Genomic DNA, 20998 nt, shown 5'->3' on the forward strand with positions numbered 1-20998 from the left:
CCTACCTGCTGTATGCAGTTATTGCAAGCAGTAAGGCTTTTACTGAATTTTAGGGGTGCTGTATATAATCACATTATATTAATAAAAGCTCTAGATGGAGATGTCCAGTGCCTATGTATAGACATCCTAACCCTTGATGAAAAATGTATTGATTTAATTTCAAAGTTTCTGCTATACTCAAGAAAAAAAATTACTTCATTATTTACAATTTTCAACTTGTTTGTAAAAATGACATTGTGCTCCCTCTGACTGGGTAAATTTTATAGCAGTTTCAGTACAATGCATGTGCTTTCTTAGTAAGACCATCTCACCCCTAGCTGCCAAATTTATTAGACAACATTCCACTTTCAGCCTCAGAAATCACAACCGCTCTGTTCCCACACTATAACTCCAAAACTAAACTCTATTGTATATATTACTGTTTTTCTACACTAGGTCCAAAACTCTTGGAAAAGTTTCCTCCCACGAATACAAGACACCTCATATTGCCCTAAATTTAGAACTTGACTAAAGGCCCAGCTCTTCTCATCATACCTTATGTCTCCATATCATCCATTATTGCCTCTCTTCCAACCGTATCACCAGACCTGAGCTACATCAGTCTGCCTTTTTCCTGATAGTTACACGGTTACTGTCCCTAATGAGGCACATTCTACTACACCAGTCTATATTTCTCACTCATGTAATCTTTTGCTTAACATAACTTCTTCTTCCAACTAGTCACTCATTCTCTCTAACATCTTTACTCCACTCTATCCTGTCATTCCTACTTAGAAAACACACAGCTGTAAATACGACACAGACACCTCTAAATTAGATTTGGTTTGATGTAACTGGAAATAATATATATTATGCTTGTGTATACTCTTTATAATTTTTGTTAGTTGACAGTGATATTTTACAGATGTGGATTGTCTATCTCTCTAAATGCAATTCTGACATTGTGATATTCCTGTGCTGAGATGGAGATTTGTCACTTGTGATCAATGCTCTACCCTGGTAAACAAAATTGAAATAAACAAAAATAAATAAAAGCAGTAGTAATAGTCACATTTTAAGTACAGGCAATATTCAGATGTTTTGAGAAATTCCTGACACAAATACTGATTAAGCATGAAGTGCCCAAGGAAACAATGAATATTACATTACATGGGTTCCTAAAAGGTAGTGTGTATGGCAAATGACTAGTGACTCACAGTTTTTGTAGTTTATGCGGATCCTGCTAAACTTTCAATGCCATGCATTATATAGAGATTATGTATATTATGGAAAGTCAAGCTGCTAACCCATGCATCACTCACTAGCGCGATCAATAGTTAGGTAATAGGTTTCAGAGAGTTTTGATATTTGGCGTTACATCTGAAAAAATGGATATGATCTGGACTGCAGCAAGGCATGGTGTTGAATCATGTTCTTTTACCTCCCTAAATCACGCTATACTTGCATGGCTAAGTATGAGAATGACTGCAAAACTGGCACCATTGTGACAGATTTGTATATGGAAAAACTAAATGATTATTTGCAGGATGTTAGTAATTATGTCCACCATCTGGGTCTCATCTTGGGCATATATTGTATGGCTCATCTGCATAGATTTCCTCATTTCCATGACATTATGCAAGCATTAAGCTGCACAGATTACAGCACTATTTTGTCCCTTACACAACTGTGGTGTCTGTATTCTAGAATCACCAACCTTTTGCATGCTGTTTCTACCCTCACTAATTTGTGCTTTGTGCTAAATGCCTGTATATATCAGGCCGAGATTTGTATAAATGACATGAAATCATACAAAAGAATACAGCTACCCAAGGTAAGGAACATGATGATACTAACCGTAAAAAAGGAAATTCTATTTTTGTGTGTGTGTTTTCATTTTGCAAGTTGTAAACATCACAGTAAAGTAGTTTAAGTATCAGTCATCACGGTTTATTTACCCACATACTTCACTTCAAATTTCTGTACATTATGTTCCACACTAGGAGAAGTAGGAGTCTAGAATCATTTTCTTTTACATTTTAGCTTTTGGATGATTCAGTGTTGCTAAGTCAAGACTTAAAAGTGCACTCTGTAGAATTCAGGAACAAAAAAAACTAACCACCATCAGTCTGTGTTTTTTCTTTCTAAACGCGTACATCTGCAAATTGGGGAAACAGGGGAAATTAAGAGACCTAGTTCATTTGAAACTGCTGTTATTATGTTACTATAGAGTGGATTGAAATGTGACAATGCAAGCGGGCTCAGTTTGTCAATATTCGGTAGGATACTGACATTGTCACTGCAATATATAAGTCTGTCAAACTGGCTGTTGTGTAGTCACAACCATCCCTTTATTGTTATATGACAAGGATTAGGTTTGTAAAGCACAACAGAGTAAAATGGATTCCTTAAATGGATTCCTTCATGCAGTACCTTTTTGAATTTTGGTACTTGCGTATTATCGCAACCAGATTTCCGAAGTGTCCGAAGTGTCCTAATTCGTTACATTTCCGCATTAACAGGTATCGTAAACTGAAAAGGGGTCTGTAAAGAAGTACATTGTAGTCTGTCACAGTTGGAAGGAGGAAGGAAGAGGAGTAACGTTGGTATTTTTACTCCTGGGTTTCACACTTCATTTCTTGTATGAACTGCACGGTGGCACTCCACTGTACACATCATGCATTCCTGATTACTCTGTTAGCAAAGGTAGACTTACTCAGGAATATACAGTCTGACTTTTTATGGACAGTAAGCATCCAAAGCAAATATGGCTATAAGGAATAGTAAGGGATGGGGCACTGATTCCTCAGTGAGTGGTGCCTTTGTCCCCAGCAGGAGTCATGTGCGAGGGGTGTTACACCATATCCCACTTCAGACACAGATAGTTGTGTACATCTCACCTTGCTGACTACCAACAGGCAGTTACAGTACTAAGAAGATATCCTGTACATTCTGATTGACTCACTCAAATAAGTACGAAATTTAACAATCGCAGATCACGGCGTGGTCATGGAAAGGGCTTTGAAATGGGACACTTGCCTTTTTGGGAACATGCTTGTAACATTAAGGATGACAGAGAAGCATCGAGTCATCCGTATAGGTTGGGAAAGGACATTTCCATGGAAGATGAATGTTACCATTATTCCTCTTCCTATGTGAGAAACAATCTGACATAGTAGTACTTAACAGTCGACACTCCCCTTCTTAGGTAAAGAGAGATAGTTTTGTGAAAAGTTGACAAAGTAAGGCACTTCGGAAATCTGGTTGCGATAATACGTAAGTACTGAAATTTTATACATAAGTTACTTCAGTGCTGAGCAATATAACTGACAGTAAGTAGGCAACATTGAAAAAAATAATAGAATATGAATACCTATATGCCATCATTTAACTGAATGGAAACTCAGTTGTTAGAAATATTTCAATGTTCTGTCTCTTAGTTATAGTTGTAAGAAGAAAGGGACCTAATTGCTTGACTAAGAAGTATATTTTATTGCAAACTGTTGCATTACTGTTTTTATCCTGAGGTCTAGTTCACATGCAGGTCATTCTAAAAAAATTGTGAATTACAATGTTTGGCTTTTTTTTTTCTTTATAAATAGATTAACTTTTTTTGTGTCCTTTGTAGGCGACACCTTTGTTCATTGGAATGGTGCTCCTTGAATTCTTTTTGAGCTGGGCTAAGAATGGGAAAATTTCAGTACGAATAAATGATGGAATTACATCTCTCTCAGCTGGAGTCATGTCTCGCCTTCTTGAGTAAGTTTACTGAACCACTATATAAGTGCACATGCATGCAGGACTGCAAGTGAGCACATACACACACACTCACACACACACACACACACACACATATATATTTTATATATATATATATATATATATATATATATATATATATATATGGATTCCATACACTAGATCGAATTTTCACTAATTTGAAATAGTGCATGGAATGTTCACTGCAGCGAAAGTGCACTTACGCGAAGTTCAGTACAATGATCGGGTGTTGTACTGAACTTCCGTGCACTACTCACGGACCTTAGGTTTAGGGCGTGGGTCATAGTAAGGGGATAGCCCATAGGGCTACCCCCTTACCATGACCCGTGCTCTAACCCTAAGGTCCGTGACCATCACACCATAGTGGAGGACATAGCTTGTTTTTTATGTCCTCCACTGTGCTGCAGTGTTTTTGGTGAAGTAAACTTAGGCGAAAGTTCACTTTCATTAAAGTGAACTTTCGCATAAGTGAGGCTTCCTATTACAAGTTCGAAGTAGTGAACTTTCGTTCTTGTAATAGGAATCCATATATATATATATATATATATATATATATATATATATATATATATGGGTCCCTATCAGTTTACTGAATTAACATATGACTGAAACTGAAAACAGCAAGATGACAACACTGAAACAGCACAACAACAAACATTCACAAACCCAAAACTCAAGACACCGAAAAACGAGCTGTGGATGTTACACATAATTTTTTTTTGGGGGGGGGGCTCGTAGCTTTTGAATGGAGATCGCAGTACAGTGAGGACTGGGAAATCCATCCTTTTTCCCCACTGTAGTGCAATCTCGGTGTTGGTACATATATATATATATATATATATATACATATATATATATATATATATATATATATATATACACATATATATATATATATATATATATATATATATATGTATAATCTGCAGGGGGTATGGGGGGATGCAGGTAGGGGAGGCATGTAGAAAAAGGTTATCATGAAGCTAAATAGAACACCATGTCCATCATTTCACAGGAGAGATTATCATACAGAAAGTGCTACGTGTTTGCTGCAGAAGTTGCTGTAAATCACAGTGTAGCTTAAAGGACAGATGTCTTTTTCTTCTTTAATGGATTGAATGTGTTTGTTTCGATCTTGTAAGTTTCGCTTTTGTGAATGTTCGTTGCTCTGCAATTTCAATGTTGTTATCTCGTTCTTTTCAGTTTCAGTCATTTGTTAATTCGGTAAATTGACAGAGCCATATATTTGTGTGTGTGTGTGTTGATAGATACATGGATATGATATGTATGGTTGTAAATGTATCATATTTATCTTTCTAATATATACATATATATATATATATATATATATATATATATATATATATATATATATATATACATTAGATAGATATAGAGCCATACTGAGGTACCTGTGATATATGTAAGACCAGTGATGAGTATGGCACACTGTTTTGCATTTATAATATGCTTCAGCACACAGAATTTTTTTTTCTTCTTTCAAAATGAACTAAAATATGCTTTTTTCAGCCAAAATAAAATTCAGTTTTGTTAATAGCAACACACTTACAAAGGGAACAGTTGTTAAATCACAGTACCTTATTCAGCAATTAGGCCAAAAGGGTATTTATCATGAAAGACATTTTTCATACTGTGTCAATGCACTGTAACATATCCCAGCAACTTAACTGTGTGTTTGCAGTACACAGATACAGAGGCAACTCTTATACGTAGTAGGGGACTTCTGTTCCACTTCCGATGTCCTGGCCTTAAGCACTCTGTCTGCCTTTTCTCATTTCTAACTTCTTCTTTTACATGATATTTCATGGACACTCCTTCTTGACCTAGAGGAGAGGCAGTTTACTTCCTAAAGTGGCAGAAGCCGTGATGTAGCTCTACTGGCGGCTGTATTAATTGCTGTGGAGATGGTTTGCCTGCCTGAGTCGCTGTGTCTGACACACCCAATTCCCCAGTCAGCAGTATGCGTCACTGGCAGAGTTGTGGTCTGAATGACAGAGTCTCCCTTACTCCTTTTGTACTGGACAGACCATGGACACACTAGCTATTTTGTTAAGTTACTTTTGCAGGCTCACTATGATTCATGCTTTGTGTTGATATTTTAAAGATGTGACCACATTGATGGTTTGCTGAAGTCATATTAGATCTTATACAATGATTTTTTTTAGAAGTCTATACATATATTTTTATGTTTGTAATGTATTATGAGTATATGCCTTTGTACTATGGCTAAAGTAATGCTGTTTCTTTAAAGAATTATTGAACAGCTTAATTTGTTGTTTGCTATGATAGGTTGCTGAATACTATTTAATTTGGAGTTTTTATTAGTGTTTTTAAAGTCTGATGAAGCTTTCTTTACAGAATGTGAAAGCGCTCACTTTTGTTTTAATGTTATAATAAATCGTGTCTTTGTGCCTCCACTTTGGTGTTACCTCTGGAGTTTTGTTTTCTATTACTGTTTAAGTGGATGTGTCAAGGATGGTGGCGAATCTTGAAGTTAACTATCTAGAGGGTCAAAGCCCATCTGGACAGTTTTAGGTTGCAGTTTTTTTTCTTTTTTGGTAGAACTGTTATAAAGGAGGGTGTGGTTTGTTACTAACACATTCACTGCCTAAAAGACATTTTTAGTGTGGTAATGCTCCTCTTTATGGTAAGACATTCCCTTCAATAGCTGAGTTGCATCTTGCAGCATTACTAAACTTACTAATGATATAACAGATGGTGGATTCCCATTCCAACCTACAACTGGAAACAGAACTGCACCTGTACCCATCTCAAAGATGTGTGTAAACTAAGGATGGTTTGCAAAAGTCTTTTTGTCTGTTAGTAATGTTTCTCAACTCAGCATGGCTTATAATCACCTAAAGTCTTGTTCTGCCTCAAATATTCATTTAAACTGCAAGTGATCTGTACCCTTATTCAAGTCATTTGAGACAAACATAATGGCAATAAAATTAGAAATATATTTTTAATAATAGCCTGCTAGGCCTAAGAAAGCCTTAAGAGGTTTCTTAATGTTGATACGGGCTAGTTTTTTACTGCTTCAGTTTTCTCAGTCTTTTCTGCAGTAGTACATTGCCCATATACTGGGATTCAGCCATGCATAGCTTGCACTTACCTGTGGCTTCAACCTTCGAGAGAGATGGATTTCCCAGTCCACAGAAAAAAATGACTACATTGTCTATATAGGCTGCTGTATACTTTGTGGTCCTAGAATGTTGTCCGTCTGCCTCTGGCATGTTGTAGGTGCTCTTTGGAGACCAACAAAAATATGATTATGTAGTGAAGGCATGTGCCTGGCATGGATTACACCTTTGTTTTCATAGCTTTGGAGCTAGTGAAATTTGCCATTTTCCTTCGGTTAGATCCATTCTGGAGAGAAAGTTCACCATACCCAATTTTTCAGTTAGTTCCTCCGCTTGGATATGGGATATGAATCAAATATAGATGTGTTATTTAATGTTCTGAAGTCTTTACAAAACATTATTCCTATAAGGGTATCCCCCCCCCCCCCAAGACTGATCATTATCCTTATCTCTCCCACATTGGCTTGATGCTCAGTTCTGGTATTTGGTATGGTTTCACATGGCTTGATGCTCAGTTCTGGTATTTGGTATGGTTTCACATGGCTTGATGCTGAGTTCTGGTATTTGGTATGGTTTCACATGGCTTGATGCTCAGTTCTGGTATTTGGTATGGTTTCACATGGCTTGATGCTCAGTTCTGGTATTTGGTATGGTTTCACATGGCTTGATACTCAGTTCTGGTATTTGGTATGGTTTCACATGGCTTGATGCTCAGTTCTGGTATTTGGTTTGGTTTCACATGGCTTGATGCTCAGTTCTGGTATTTGGTATGGTTTCACATGGCTTGATGCTCAGTTCTGGTATTTGGTATGGTTTCACATGGCTTGATGCTCAGTTCTGGTATTTGGTATGGTTTCACATGGCTTGATGCTCAGTTCTATTATTTGGTATGGTTTCACATGGCTTGATGCTCAGTTCTGGTATTTGGTATGGTTTCACATGGCTTGATGCTCATTTCTGGTATTTGGTATGGTTTCACATGGCTTGATGCTCATTTCTGGTATTTGGTATGGTTTCACATTGGCTTGATGCTCAGTTCTGGTATTTGGTATAGTTTCACATGGCTTGTTGCTCAGTTCTGGTATTTGGTATGGTTTCACATGGCTTGATGCTCAATCTGGTATTTGGTATGGTTTCACATGGCTTGATGCTCAGTTCTGGTATTTGGTATGGTTTCACATGGCTTGATGCTCAGTTCTGGTATTTGGTATGGTTTCACATGGCTTGATGCTCAGTTCTGGTATTTGGTATGGTTTCACATGGCTTGATGCTCAGTTCTGGTATTTGGTATGGTTTCACATGGCTTGATGCTCAGTTCTGGTATTTGGTATGGTTTCACATGGCTTGATGCTCATTTCTGGTATTTGGTATGGTTTCACATGGCTTGATGCTCAGTTCTGGTATTTGGTATGGTTTCACATGGCTTGATGCTCAGTTCTGGTATTTGGTATGGTTTCACATGGCTTGATGCTCAGTTCTGGTATTTGGTATGGTTTCACATGGCTTGATGCTCAGTTCTGGTATTTGGTATGGTTTCACATGGCTTGATGCTCAGTTCTGGTATTTGGTATGGTTTCACATGGCTTGATGCTCAGTTCTGGTATTTGGTATGGTTTCACATGGCTTGATGCTCAGTTCTGGTATTTGGTATGGTTTCACATGGCTTGATGCTCAGTTCTGGTATTTGGTATGGTTTCACATGGCTTGATGCTCAGTTCTGGTATTTGGTATGGTTTCACATGGCTTGATGCTCAGTTCTGGTATTTGGTATGGTTTCACATGGCTTGATGCTCAGTTCTGGTATTTGGTATGGTTTCACATGGCTTGATGCTCAGTTCTGGTATTTGGTATGGTTTCACATGGCTTGATGCTCAGTTCTGGTATTTGGTATGGTTTCACATGGCTTGATGCTCAGTTCTGGTATTTGGTATGGTTTCACATGGCTTGATGCTCAGTTCTGGTATTTGGTATGGTTTCACATGGCTTGATGCTCAGTTCTGGTATTTGGTATGGTTTCACATGGCTTGATGCTCAGTTCTGGTATTTGGTATGGTTTCACATGGCTTGATGCTCAGTTCTGGTATTTGGTATGGTTTCACATGGCTTGATGCTCAGTTCTGGTATTTGGTATGGTTTCACATGGCTTGATGCTCAGTTCTGGTATTTGGTATGGTTTCACATGGCTTGATGCTCAGTTCTGGTATTTGGTATGGTTTCACATGGCTTGATGCTCAGTTCTGGTATTTGGTATGGTTTCACATGGCTTGATGCTCAGTTCGTTCTGGTATTTGATGCTCAGTTCTGGTATTTGGTATGGTTTCACATGGCTTGATGCTCAGTTCTGGTATTTGGTATGGTTTCACATGGCTTGATGCTCAGTTCTGGTATTTGGTATGGTTTCACATGGCTTGATGCTCAGTTCTGGTATTTGGTATGGTTTCACATGGCTTGATGCTCAGTTCTGGTATTTGGTATGGTTTCACATGGCTTGATGCTCAGTTCTGGTATTTGGTATGGTTTCACATGGCTTGATGCTCAGTTCTGGTATTTGGTATGGTTTCACATGGCTTGATGCTCAGTTCTGGTATTTGGTATGGTTTCACATGGCTTGATGCTCAGTTCTGGTATTTGGTATGGTTTCACATGGCTTGATGCTCAGTTCTGGTATTTGGTATGGTTTCACATGGCTGCTCTGTTCTGGTATTTGGTATGGTTTCACATGGCTTGATGCTCAGTTCTGGTATTTGGTATGGTTTCACATGGCTTGATGCTCAGTTCTGGTATTTGGTATGGTTTCACATGGCTTGATGCTCAGTTCTGGTATTTGGTATGGTTTCACATGGCTTGATGCTCAGTTCTGGTATTTGGTATGGTTTCACATGGCTTGATGCTCAGTTCTGGTATTTGGTATGGTTTCACATGGCTTGATGCTCAGTTCTGGTATTTGGTATGGTTTCACATGGCTTGATGCTCAGTTCTGGTATTTGGTATGGTTTCACATGGCTTGATGCTCAGTTCTGGTATTTGGTATGGTTTCACATGGCTTGATGCTCAGTTCTGGTATTTGGTATGGTTTCACATGGCTTGATGCTCAGTTCTGGTATTTGGTATGGTTTCACATGGCTTGATGCTCAGTTCTGGTATTTGGTATGGTTTCACATGGCTTGATGCTCAGTTCTGGTATTTGGTATGGTTTCACATGGCTTGATGCTCCAGTTCTGGTATTTGGTATGGTTTCACATGGCTTGATGCTCAGTTCTGGTATTTGGTATGGTTTCACATGGCTTGATGCTCAGTTCTGGTATTTGGTATGGTTTCACATGGCTTGATGCTCAGTTCTGGTATTTGGTATGGTTTCACATGGCTTGATGCTCAGTTCTGGTATTTGGTATGGTTTCACATGGCTTGATGCTCAGTTCTGGTATTTGGTATGGTTTCACATGGCTTGATGCTCAGTTCTGGTATTTGGTATGGTTTCACATGGCTTGATGCTCAGTTCTGGTATTTGGTATGGTTTCACATGGCTTGATGCTCAGTTCTGGTATTTGGTATGGTTTCACATGGCTTGATGCTCAGTTCTGGTATTTGGTATGGTTTCACATGGCTTGATGCTCAGTTCTGGTATTTGGTATGGTTTCACATGGCTTGATGCTCAGTTCTGGTATTTGGTATGGTTTCACATGGCTTGATGCTCAGTTCTGGTATTTGGTATGGTTTCACATGGCTTGATGCTCAGTTCTGGTATTTGGTATGGTTTCACATGGCTTGATGCTCAGTTCTGGTATTTGGTATGGTTTCACATGGCTTGATGCTCAGTTCTGGTATTTGGTATGGTTTCATGGCTTGATGCTCAGTTCTGGTATTTGGTATGGTTTCACATGGCTTGATGCTCAGTTCTGGTATTTGGTATGGTTTCACATGGCTGCTCTGTTCTGGTATTTGGTATGGTTTCACATGGCTTGATGCTCAGTTCTGGTATTTGGTATGGTTTCACATGGCTTGATGCTCAGTTCTGGTATTTGGTATGGTTTCACATGGCTTGATGCTCAGTTCTGGTATTTGGTATGGTTTCACATGGCTTGATGCTCAGTTCTGGTATTTGGTATGGTTTCACATGGCTTGATGCTCAGTTCTGGTATTTGGTATGGTTTCACATGGCTTGATGCTCCTTGATGCTCAGTTCTGGTATTTGGTATGGTTTCACATGGCTTGATGCTCAGTTCTGGTATTTGGTATGGTTTCACATGGCTTGATGCTCAGTTCTGGTATTTGGTATGGTTTCACATGGCTTGATGCTCAGTTCTGGTATTTGGTATGGTTTCACATGGCTTGATGCTCAGTTCTGGTATTTGGTATGGTTTCACATGGCTTGATGCTCAGTTCTGGTATTTGGTATGGTTTCACATGGCTTGATGCTCAGTTCTGGTATTTGGTATGGTTTCACATGGCTTGATGCTCAGTTCTGGTATTTGGTATGGTTTCACATGGCTTGATGCTCAGTTCTGGTATTTGGTATGGTTTCACATGGCTTGATGCTCATTTCTGGTATTTGGTATGGTTTCACATGGCTTGACGCTCATTTCTGGTATTTAGTATGGTTTCACATTGGCTTGATGCTCATTTCTGGTATTTGGTATGGTTTCACATGGCTTGATGCTCAGTTCTGGTATTTGGTATGGTTTCACATGGCTTGATGCTCAGTTCTGGTATTTGGTATGGTTTCACATGGCTTGATGCTCAGTTCTGGTATTTGGTATGGTTTCACATGGCTTGATGCTCAGTTCTGGTATTTGGTATGGTTTCACATGGCTTGATGCTCAGTTCTGGTATTTGGTATGGTTTCACATGGCTTGATGCTCAGTTCTGGTATTTGGTATGGTTTCACATGGCTTGATGCTCAGTTCTGGTATTTGGTATGGTTTCACATGGCTTGATGCTCAGTTCTGGTATTTGGTATGGTTTCACATGGCTTGATGCTCAGTTCTGGTATTTGGTATGGTTTCACATGGCTTGATGCTCAGTTCTGGTATTTGGTATGGTTTCACATGGCTTGATGCTCAGTTCTGGTATTTGGTATGGTTTCACATGGCTTGATGCTCAGTTCTGGTATTTGGTATGGTTTCACATGGCTTGATGCTCAGTTCTGGTATTTGGTATGGTTTCACATGGCTTGATGCTCAGTTCTGGTATTTGGTATGGTTTCACATGGCTTGATGCTCAGTTCTGGTATTTGGTATGGTTTCACATGGCTTGATGCTCAGTTCTGGTATTTGGTATGGTTTCACATGGCTTGATGCTCAGTTCTGGTATTTGGTATGGTTTCACATGGCTTGATGCTCAGTTCTGGTATTTGGTATGGTTTCCACATGGCTTGATGCTCAGTTCTGGTATTTGGTATGGTTTCACATGGCTTGATGCTCAGTTCTGGTATTTGGTATGGTTTCACATGGCTTGATGCTCAGTTCTGGTATTTGGTATGGTTTCACATGGCTTGATGCTCAGTTCTGGTATTTGGTATGGTTTCACATGGCTTGATGCTCAGTTCTGGTATTTGGTATGGTTTCACATGGCTTGATGCTCAGTTCTGGTATTTGGTATGGTTTCACATGGCTTGATGCTCAGTTCTGGTATTTGGTATGGTTTCACATGGCTTGATGCTCAGTTCTGGTATTTGGTATGGTTTCACATGGCTTGATGCTCAGTTCTGGTATTTGGTATGGTTTCACATGGCTTGATGCTCAGTTCTGGTATTTGGTATGGTTTCACATGGCTTGATGCTCAGTTCTGGTATTTGGTATGGTTTCACATGGCTTGATGCTCAGTTCTGGTATTTGGTATGGTTTCACATGGCTTGATGCTCAGTTCTGGTATTTGGTATGGTTTCACATGGCTTGATGCTCAGTTCTGGTATTTGGTATGGTTTCACATGGCTTGATGCTCAGTTCTGGTATTTGGTATGGTTTCACATGGCTTGATGCTCAGTTCTGGTATTTGGTATGGTTTCACATGGCTTGATGCTCAGTTCTGGTATTTGGTATGGTTTCACATGGCTTGATGCTCAGTTCTGGTATTTGGTATGGTTTCACATGGCTTGATGCTCAGTTCTGGTATTTGGTATGGTTTCACATGGCTTGATGCTCAGTTCTGGTATTTGGTATGGTTTCACATGGCTTGATGCTCAGTTCTGGTATTTGGTATGGTTTCACATGGCTTGATGCTCAGTTCTGGTATTTGGTATGGTTTCACATGGCTTGATGCTCAGTTCTGGTATTTGGTATGGTTTCACATGGCTTGATGCTCAGTTCTGGTATTTGGTATGGTTTCACATGGCTTGATGCTCAGTTCTGGTATTTGGTATGGTTTCACATGGCTTGATGCTCAGTTCTGGTATTTGGTATGGTTTCACATGGCTTGATGCTCAGTTCTGGTATTTGGTATGGTTTCACATGGCTTGATGCTCAGTTCTGGTATTTGGTATGGTTTCACATGGCTTGATGCTCAGTTCTGGTATTTGGTATGGTTTCACATGGCTTGATGCTCAGTTCTGGTATTTGGTATGGTTTCACATGGCTTGATGCTCAGTTCTGGTATTTGGTATGGTTTCACATGGCTTGATGCTCAGTTCTGGTATTTGGTATGGTTTCACATGGCTTGATGCTCAGTTCTGGTATTTGGTATGGTTTCACATGGCTTGATGCTCAGTTCTGGTATTTGGTATGGTTTCACATGGCTTGATGCTCAGTTCTGGTATTTGGTATGGTTTCACATGGCTTGATGCTCAGTTCTGGTATTTGGTATGGTTTCACATGGCTTGATGCTCAGTTCTGGTATTTGGTATGGTTTCACATGGCTTGATGCTCAGTTCTGGTATTTGGTATGGTTTCACATGGCTTGATGCTCAGTTCTGGTATTTGGTATGGTTTCACATGGCTTGATGCTCAGTTCTGGTATTTGGTATGGTTTCACATGGCTTGATGCTCAGTTCTGGTATTTGGTATGGTTTCACATGGCTTGATGCTCAGTTCTGGTATTTGGTATGGTTTCACATGGCTTGATGCTCAGTTCTGGTATTTGGTATGGTTTCACATGGCTTGATGCTCAGTTCTGGTATTTGGTATGGTTTCACATGGCTTGATGCTCAGTTCTGGTATTTGGTATGGTTTCACATGGCTTGATGCTCAGTTCTGGTATTTGGTATGGTTTCACATGGCTTGATGCTCAGTTCTGGTATTTGGTATGGTTTCACATGGCTTGATGCTCAGTTCTGGTATTTGGTATGGTTTCACATGGCTTGATGCTCAGTTCTGGTATTTGGTATGGTTTCACATGGCTTGATGCTCAGTTCTGGTATTTGGTATGGTTTCACATGGCTTGATGCTCAGTTCTGGTATTTGGTATGGTTTCACATGGCTTGATGCTCAGTTCTGGTATTTGGTATGGTTTCACATGGCTTGATGCTCAGTTCTGGTATTTGGTATGGTTTCACATGGCTTGATGCTCAGTTCTGGTATTTGGTATGGTTTCACATGGCTTGATGCTCAGTTCTGGTATTTGGTATGGTTTCACATGGCTTGATGCTCAGTTCTGGTATTTGGTATGGTTTCACATGGCTTGATGCTCAGTTCTGGTATTTGGTATGGTTTCACATGGCTTGATGCTCAGTTCTGGTATTTGGTATGGTTTCACATGGCTTGATGCTCAGTTCTGGTATTTGGTATGGTTTCACATGGCTTGATGCTCAGTTCTGGTATTTGGTATGGTTTCACATGGCTTGATGCTCAGTTCTGGTATTTGGTATGGTTTCACATGGCTTGATGCTCAGTTCTGGTATTTGGTATGGTTTCACATGGCTTGATGCTCAGTTCTGGTATTTGGTATGGTTTCACATGGCTTGATGCTCAGTTCTGGTATTTGGTATGGTTTCACATGGCTTGATGCTCAGTTCTGGTATTTGGTATGGTTTCACATGGCTTGATGCTCAGTTCTGGTATTTGGTATGGTTTCACATGGCTTGATGCTCAGTTCTGGTATTTGGTATGGTTTCACATGGCTTGATGCTCAGTTCTGGTATTTGGTATGGTTTCACATGGCTTGATGCTCAGTTCTGGTATTTGGTATGGTTTCACATGGCTTGATGCTCAGTTCTGGTATTTGGTATGGTTTCACATGGCTTGATGCTCAGTTCTGGTATTTGGTATGGTTTCACATGGCTTGATGCTCAGTTCTGGTATTTGGTATGGTTTCACATGGCTTGATGCTCAGTTCTGGTATTTGGTATGGTTTCACATGGCTTGATGCTCACTTCTGGTATTTGGTATGGTTTCACATGGGTTGATGCTCACTTCTGGTATTTGGTATGGTTTCACATGGCTTGATGCTCAGTTCTGGTATTTGGTATGGTTTCACATGGCTTGATGCTCAGTTCTGGTATTTGGTATGGTTTCACATGGCTTGATGCTCAGTTCTGGTATTTGGTATGGTTTCACATGGCTTGATTCTCAGTTCTGGTATTTGGTATGGTTTCACATTTACTCTCTCACCAGGCACTTTTTCTTTGTTGTGCTAAATTAGATGAGTTAGTTTTATTAGGTAACTTTGAAAATATATATTCACTCCTATGTACAGATTCCATTAGTTCTTGTTTCTGGGAAATAACTGTGACTCATCTATTTTGACTGCAGAACATGCTGTGCTGGCCTTAACTTCTTCTACAAACATTCTTACTATCAAATCTTCATGTGTCATAATTGCTCTGGTTTTCTTTTTTCTAGTTGTCTCAATCTATAATTCACTTCACTTAATTTTTCACAAGTTCAAAAGGTACTTGCCACTTTCCAAGGAACTGGTTTTCAGCAGTGGATACTAATGCCAGTACTTTCTCTCCTGGTTTGAATTATCTGAGATTAACATTATTGTGTGTCTCCTATACTCTTTTCTTATGCTGTTTTACTACAGGCACATGGCTTGGCTTGCAGGTTTTGTAAATCGGCACATCACTCATTTTAAAGGGGTACTTTCCTCCTCCATGTTTCTTTTGCTACATCTAGTAAGTGTCAATGATGTCTGCAATATACAATTTCAAATAGTATAGACCCAGCTGTGGCTTGGCTTTTTCCAGTGCAACAAAGAGAAGATAATCCCAATTTCTTCCATCTAGTTCCAGTTCATTTTGAAGCATAGGTTTTAAAGACTTACTAAAGTGCTCAAACAGCTTAACTGTTTGAGGGAAGTATATAGATGTCCTTAGCTGTTTTACTCAAAACAAAAATACAGATTTCATCATTACTCTGGGCATGAAAGAGGTACGTTGGTCATTAAGAATGCCTTGGGGATGTCCTACTCTGGAAGAGAACATACTACCTATTTTGCTGTGGACTGCATTAACTCCTTTTCTAAGGAAATTGTTGCATGGCCCATGATTACTAAGATAAACTGACATTTCTTATTGACTTTCACCAGGGGACCTACAATGCCCATTGCTAGTTTCTCAAATGGATCTTGCATTCTAGGCAGGGGTGTCAAAGAACTCTTGCATGGGTTGGGTGGTATTCTTTGACATTCATGACAAGCTGTACACAATTTCTCAACGCCTTCCATTAACACCAGTGTAGTAAAATTTAGCTAAAGACCTAGCTTTTGTCTTATCCATTACTAAATGACCACTCAAAATGTGGCAGTGTGTTAGGTTCATCATAAGTGTTCTAAAAGGCCTTGGAACTAGCAAATGTCTCCACCTCTGTGAATTATCTTTAGTTGTCCTGTAGCAAGGGTAATTTCTTAGTACATACACAGGTATAAAGTGAAGCAATGCTGTTCCTTTGTTTTTCCATGTACCTTTATCATATTAGCTCTAGCTTTGCTAAGTGTACTGCTTTCAGTCTGATCCTTCTTGAGACTGACATGGCTTACCTTAAGGCTAGCTAAATCAGGATTATTTTCATCAGAGCTCTTAAATGAAGAGATGATTGTCATACTTCTCAACTGCCCAGAGTTTGGCAGAATGTCCAGAATTTTGGCTCATATTTTTGGTCTGTTCCTTATAAAATGTGTATTTTACTGTAAATCACTGGGAGGTGATCAGAGGATTTATGTCTGTAAATAATGACATACATTTCAGTTTCAGACCTCATATCCTCTAGCAACTTTCTAAGTGTATAAGGCCAATATTTAAAATATGCTCCTATTTTTGGGCCATTGTCCTCCCATTTTGACATGCTTTGTCCAGATCTCTTGTACTAAGAGGTTGAGAGGTATGGTGGTTGTGACCTCCTGTTAATGGAGGTAAAGTTTTTTTCTACTTCAGGTAGTTTATCTCCCGTTAAAGATAGCTCATAAAAGCAAGTTTCTTCTACCTGGACACTAACAGTTTGTTTCTCTAACTTCTTTAGTTGTAAGACTTTTGCTTCTGTTTCCCATTAACTCTCTGCAGAGAGAAACTGATGAATCTGTTTAATATCCTTTTTTCTTTAGTAAGAGATCCACCCATCTTTTCATCAGGTTCTGCGTGCTTCTCCTAATGTATTCTTAATTAGGGGTGGATCCCTGTCACTTTCTACACTGACTGATATTATTATTTTAATTACTGGAGTGTCTTTGTCTGTCCCTTCCAACCAGAATGAAATCTTAGCTCATTCTGTGTCTTACTGTCCCATGCACATGTCTTTACTGTGTATTTCTGGCAGTGAATCTAGATGGATGTTTTCTCCCCATATCATCCATAGCTCTTTGAATTGGAGACGGTCTTGACCAGTTATCACATCATGAATTAGATGCTAGACATACTATAACATTTTGCCTAGCAACCTTTGTGTTTATACTTGTGTTATAGGATATTCCCTTTTATCCCCTTGTGCACATATTACTTCGGTTTTCTGTTTAGTTGTTGTTTTAAGCTTTTACCTGCTGTGATCTTATAAATGTAGTCATGCTTTTTGAATCCAACAACCTCTGCATTTCTTTTCCCTCTATCACAGTATTACATGTAGCAAGTTTATTAAAAGGGCAATGACAAAAAGCAGATTTTGCACTCCTAGTTGCTAAAACCATTCAATGGGCACGTTTTCCTTTTTTTTCCTCAAATTTGTTTAATTACATTTTTTATAATATGTAATCAAAAATGATATACAGTACAGTAGAAGTTGTTGATGTTACAATTTGCATAACATGAGCAATTTATTAGACTTGGTGTTCACACACTGTAAGAAAACAATTTCAATTTGGCTAAAGTTAACAACAGAGGATTACCATGAAGTTATGATTGTGTTATGGTACAGTCAGGAGGTAGGAATATAGTAAAGCAATTGACCTATACATTATGGTAATACAATAAGAGTAGATCTTGAGGCATAACACCAACTTAGTGATACACAAAAAAAAATCTAAACTACTATACATATATACATATTTACAAAAATGTCACCTTAGTTTATGCTGTTACTACTCTGAACTAAAGAGAGTGTTTAATAACTTTATGTATTTTCGCATACTTTGCCATTCATGATAGAATATCAGTTAAAGTAGCTCTGATAATATGTTTGGTTCTTTTGAGTTTTGATATACAGCTTCTTAGCTAATACATGTTTTTTTGCCATGTTCTTATATTCTGTCCAAGTAAGTTTAGCTCAGTCCAGCCAGTTTTTAGCTATGCAAAATTTTAATAGGGCACAGAGTGTTATAGTGATGTGTTTAGTGAGGCTATTATTATTGCTCTTAAAAATATGTTGTATTGCTGTTTCCCATGATAGTGTAGATTTTGAATAGCCTGTTTTTTCTAAGAGGAATCCCAGTGAGCACCACCATTTATAAACTTTTTTGCAGAAGATATGTAAACTATCAGCTTCTTTATAGGACAAAAAGGACAATAAGATGACTTAGATGGATTAAATTGGTTAAGATGGACAGGTGTATGGTATGCTTTAAGACAATAGGATGACTTAGATGGATTAAATTTGTTAAGATGGACAGGTGTATGGTATGCATTAGGACAATAGGGTGACTTGGATTAAATTTGTTAAGATGGACAGGTGTATGGTGTGCATTAAGACAATAGGGTGACTTAGATGGATTAAATTTGTTAAGATGGACAGGTGTATGGTATGCATTAGGACAATATGGTGACTTAGGCGGATTAAATTTGTTAAGATGGACAGGTGTATGGTATGCATTAGGAAAACAGGGTGACTTAGATGGATTAAATTTGTTAAGCTGGACAGGTGTATGGTATGCATTTGGACAATAGGGTGACTTAGATGGATTACATTTGTTACGATGGACAGCTGTATGGACAATAGGGTGACTTAAATGGATTAAATTTGTTAAGATGGACAGGTGTATGGTATGCATTAGGGCAATAGAGTTACTTGGATGGATTAAATTTGTTAAGATGGACAGGTGTCTGGTATGCATTATTGAAGACCGTGATCTGAGTGTATATTAGTTTCTTAAATGGCATCAGTTTTATGGTGTTTCCAATGGCTAATTCCTTCTGATTTTCTGTCAAGTTACTGCATTTTTCTTCCCAATACTTTGAAAATAGGATTGTATTTTGATATTTAATTTTAGTTATTAATTTATACGTGTTTGAGAGCATTTTCTTTTTGTATAAAAGCAACTTTTGAATTTGTTGTACTACCTTGATATCTTGCTCATTTACAATAATATCTTTAGTTATTTTGTTAACTAAGTATAAGATTTGTTTTATTATCACATTATATTTATTTCTTGCTTTAAGTATGTTCTTGATGTTTTCCATTGATATGTTTTGTAACTGGTAGAAGTCCTATACTGTATAATTTTTTATTAATGGATATTTATCCAAGTTAAACATAGAGTTTGCTAGTTTTATATCAGCACTGTTGTGTATTGGTTGTAGGAGAGTAATCATATATTTTAGTTTTAATGATATTAGTAGTGTCTTGAAAATTTCACACTTATTAAAACTGGGTAAATTTTTAATATCTTAAGGGTTAATTGATTTAGGAAGGGAATTGCTTTTGGGTTAATTTTAGATGAAATAATATTTTGGTGACATAATTTAATCCATAATGGGTACCATTCATTACCCAATAGATAGTAGTTAGCTATTTGAATAATGCAGCTAGCATTAATTATTTCATGGTAGAGTTGGAAATCCGGAAGGCTTAGACCTCCTTTTTCTTTTGGGAGTATTAATTTGTTGTAACTAATTATTGTACTCTTCGGGTATCATGTGAATTTTGCTAGTCGAACTTTTAATTTATTAAAGAAGGTATCTGGAATTTTCATGAAAGTGGCATTTAATTGGTAGAAAATTTTAGTAAGTATGTTCATTTTGACAACTGAGGCCTTCGATAAAGTAGAGACTTTAAGCTTTTCCCATTTGCTAATGTTGCAGACTATATTAGTCCATGTTTTAAATATGTTATTAATCATATCTGATTGTGTATGACTAAAGATTATACCTAAATGTTTCAAAGTATATTCCACTTTTATATTAGTCTCCGGAAAATAAAATTCCTTATGGCCTAGGGAGTTCAGTGGATAGACAATTGACTTATTAGGATTAATAGCGTAGTTTGATACTTGGGAGAAATTGTTTATGGAAACTAAGATTTTCCAAGATCCGTATTAGGGTATTGAAAGTAAATATTTAGGTCATCTGCAAAGGCTGTGTATTTTATTTTGGTTTTTGATACTGAAACAAGGTTATGATATGTTCTTTGACTAATATATATAGAATATATAGAAACTGAACAGGTTTGGGGAGGGTGGGCATCCCTGTCTGGTACCATTAACAATTTTTATCGGGTTAGATGTTTTCATATTAATATAAAGTGTTGCAGTTGCTTTGCTATATAATGTTTTGATCATTGTTATGTATTCTTGTTGGAATCCAAACTGACAGAGTATAAAAAGGAGGAATTTTTGATTGACTCTATCAAAGGCTTTTGTTGCATCCAGTGATAAAGCATATTTAGGAGATTTGTCCTTAGCGCATAGGTGGGTTAGTGCATCAATGATTAGCATATTATCTCATATTTGTCTGTGACTCATAAAGCCTAGTTGCTCAGGTGAAATTATAAATGGAGCGACTTTCTGTATTCTGTATGCTAGAATTGTTGAGAGTATCTTCAAATCTATATTTATCAGAGCAATGG

General features: G+C 38.1%; 1 protein-coding gene across 1 annotated transcript in view; it reads left to right on the forward strand.

Annotated features, from left to right (window-relative positions):
• Positions 1 to 20998, forward strand: part of AGMO (alkylglycerol monooxygenase) — a 1982086-nt gene that overhangs the window by 74139 nt on the left and 1886949 nt on the right. The window contains exon 2 of the mRNA XM_044069484.1: positions 3608 to 3738. Within this exon, the coding sequence (XP_043925419.1) occupies positions 3608 to 3738 (131 nt within the window). The remainder of the gene's footprint in view (positions 1 to 3607; positions 3739 to 20998) is intronic.

Source organism: Protopterus annectens, chromosome 4.part0, assembly GCF_019279795.1.
Source record: "Protopterus annectens isolate FY-2018-M chromosome 4.part0, PAN1.0, whole genome shotgun sequence".
NCBI lineage: Eukaryota > Metazoa > Chordata > Ceratodontiformes > Protopteridae > Protopterus > Protopterus annectens.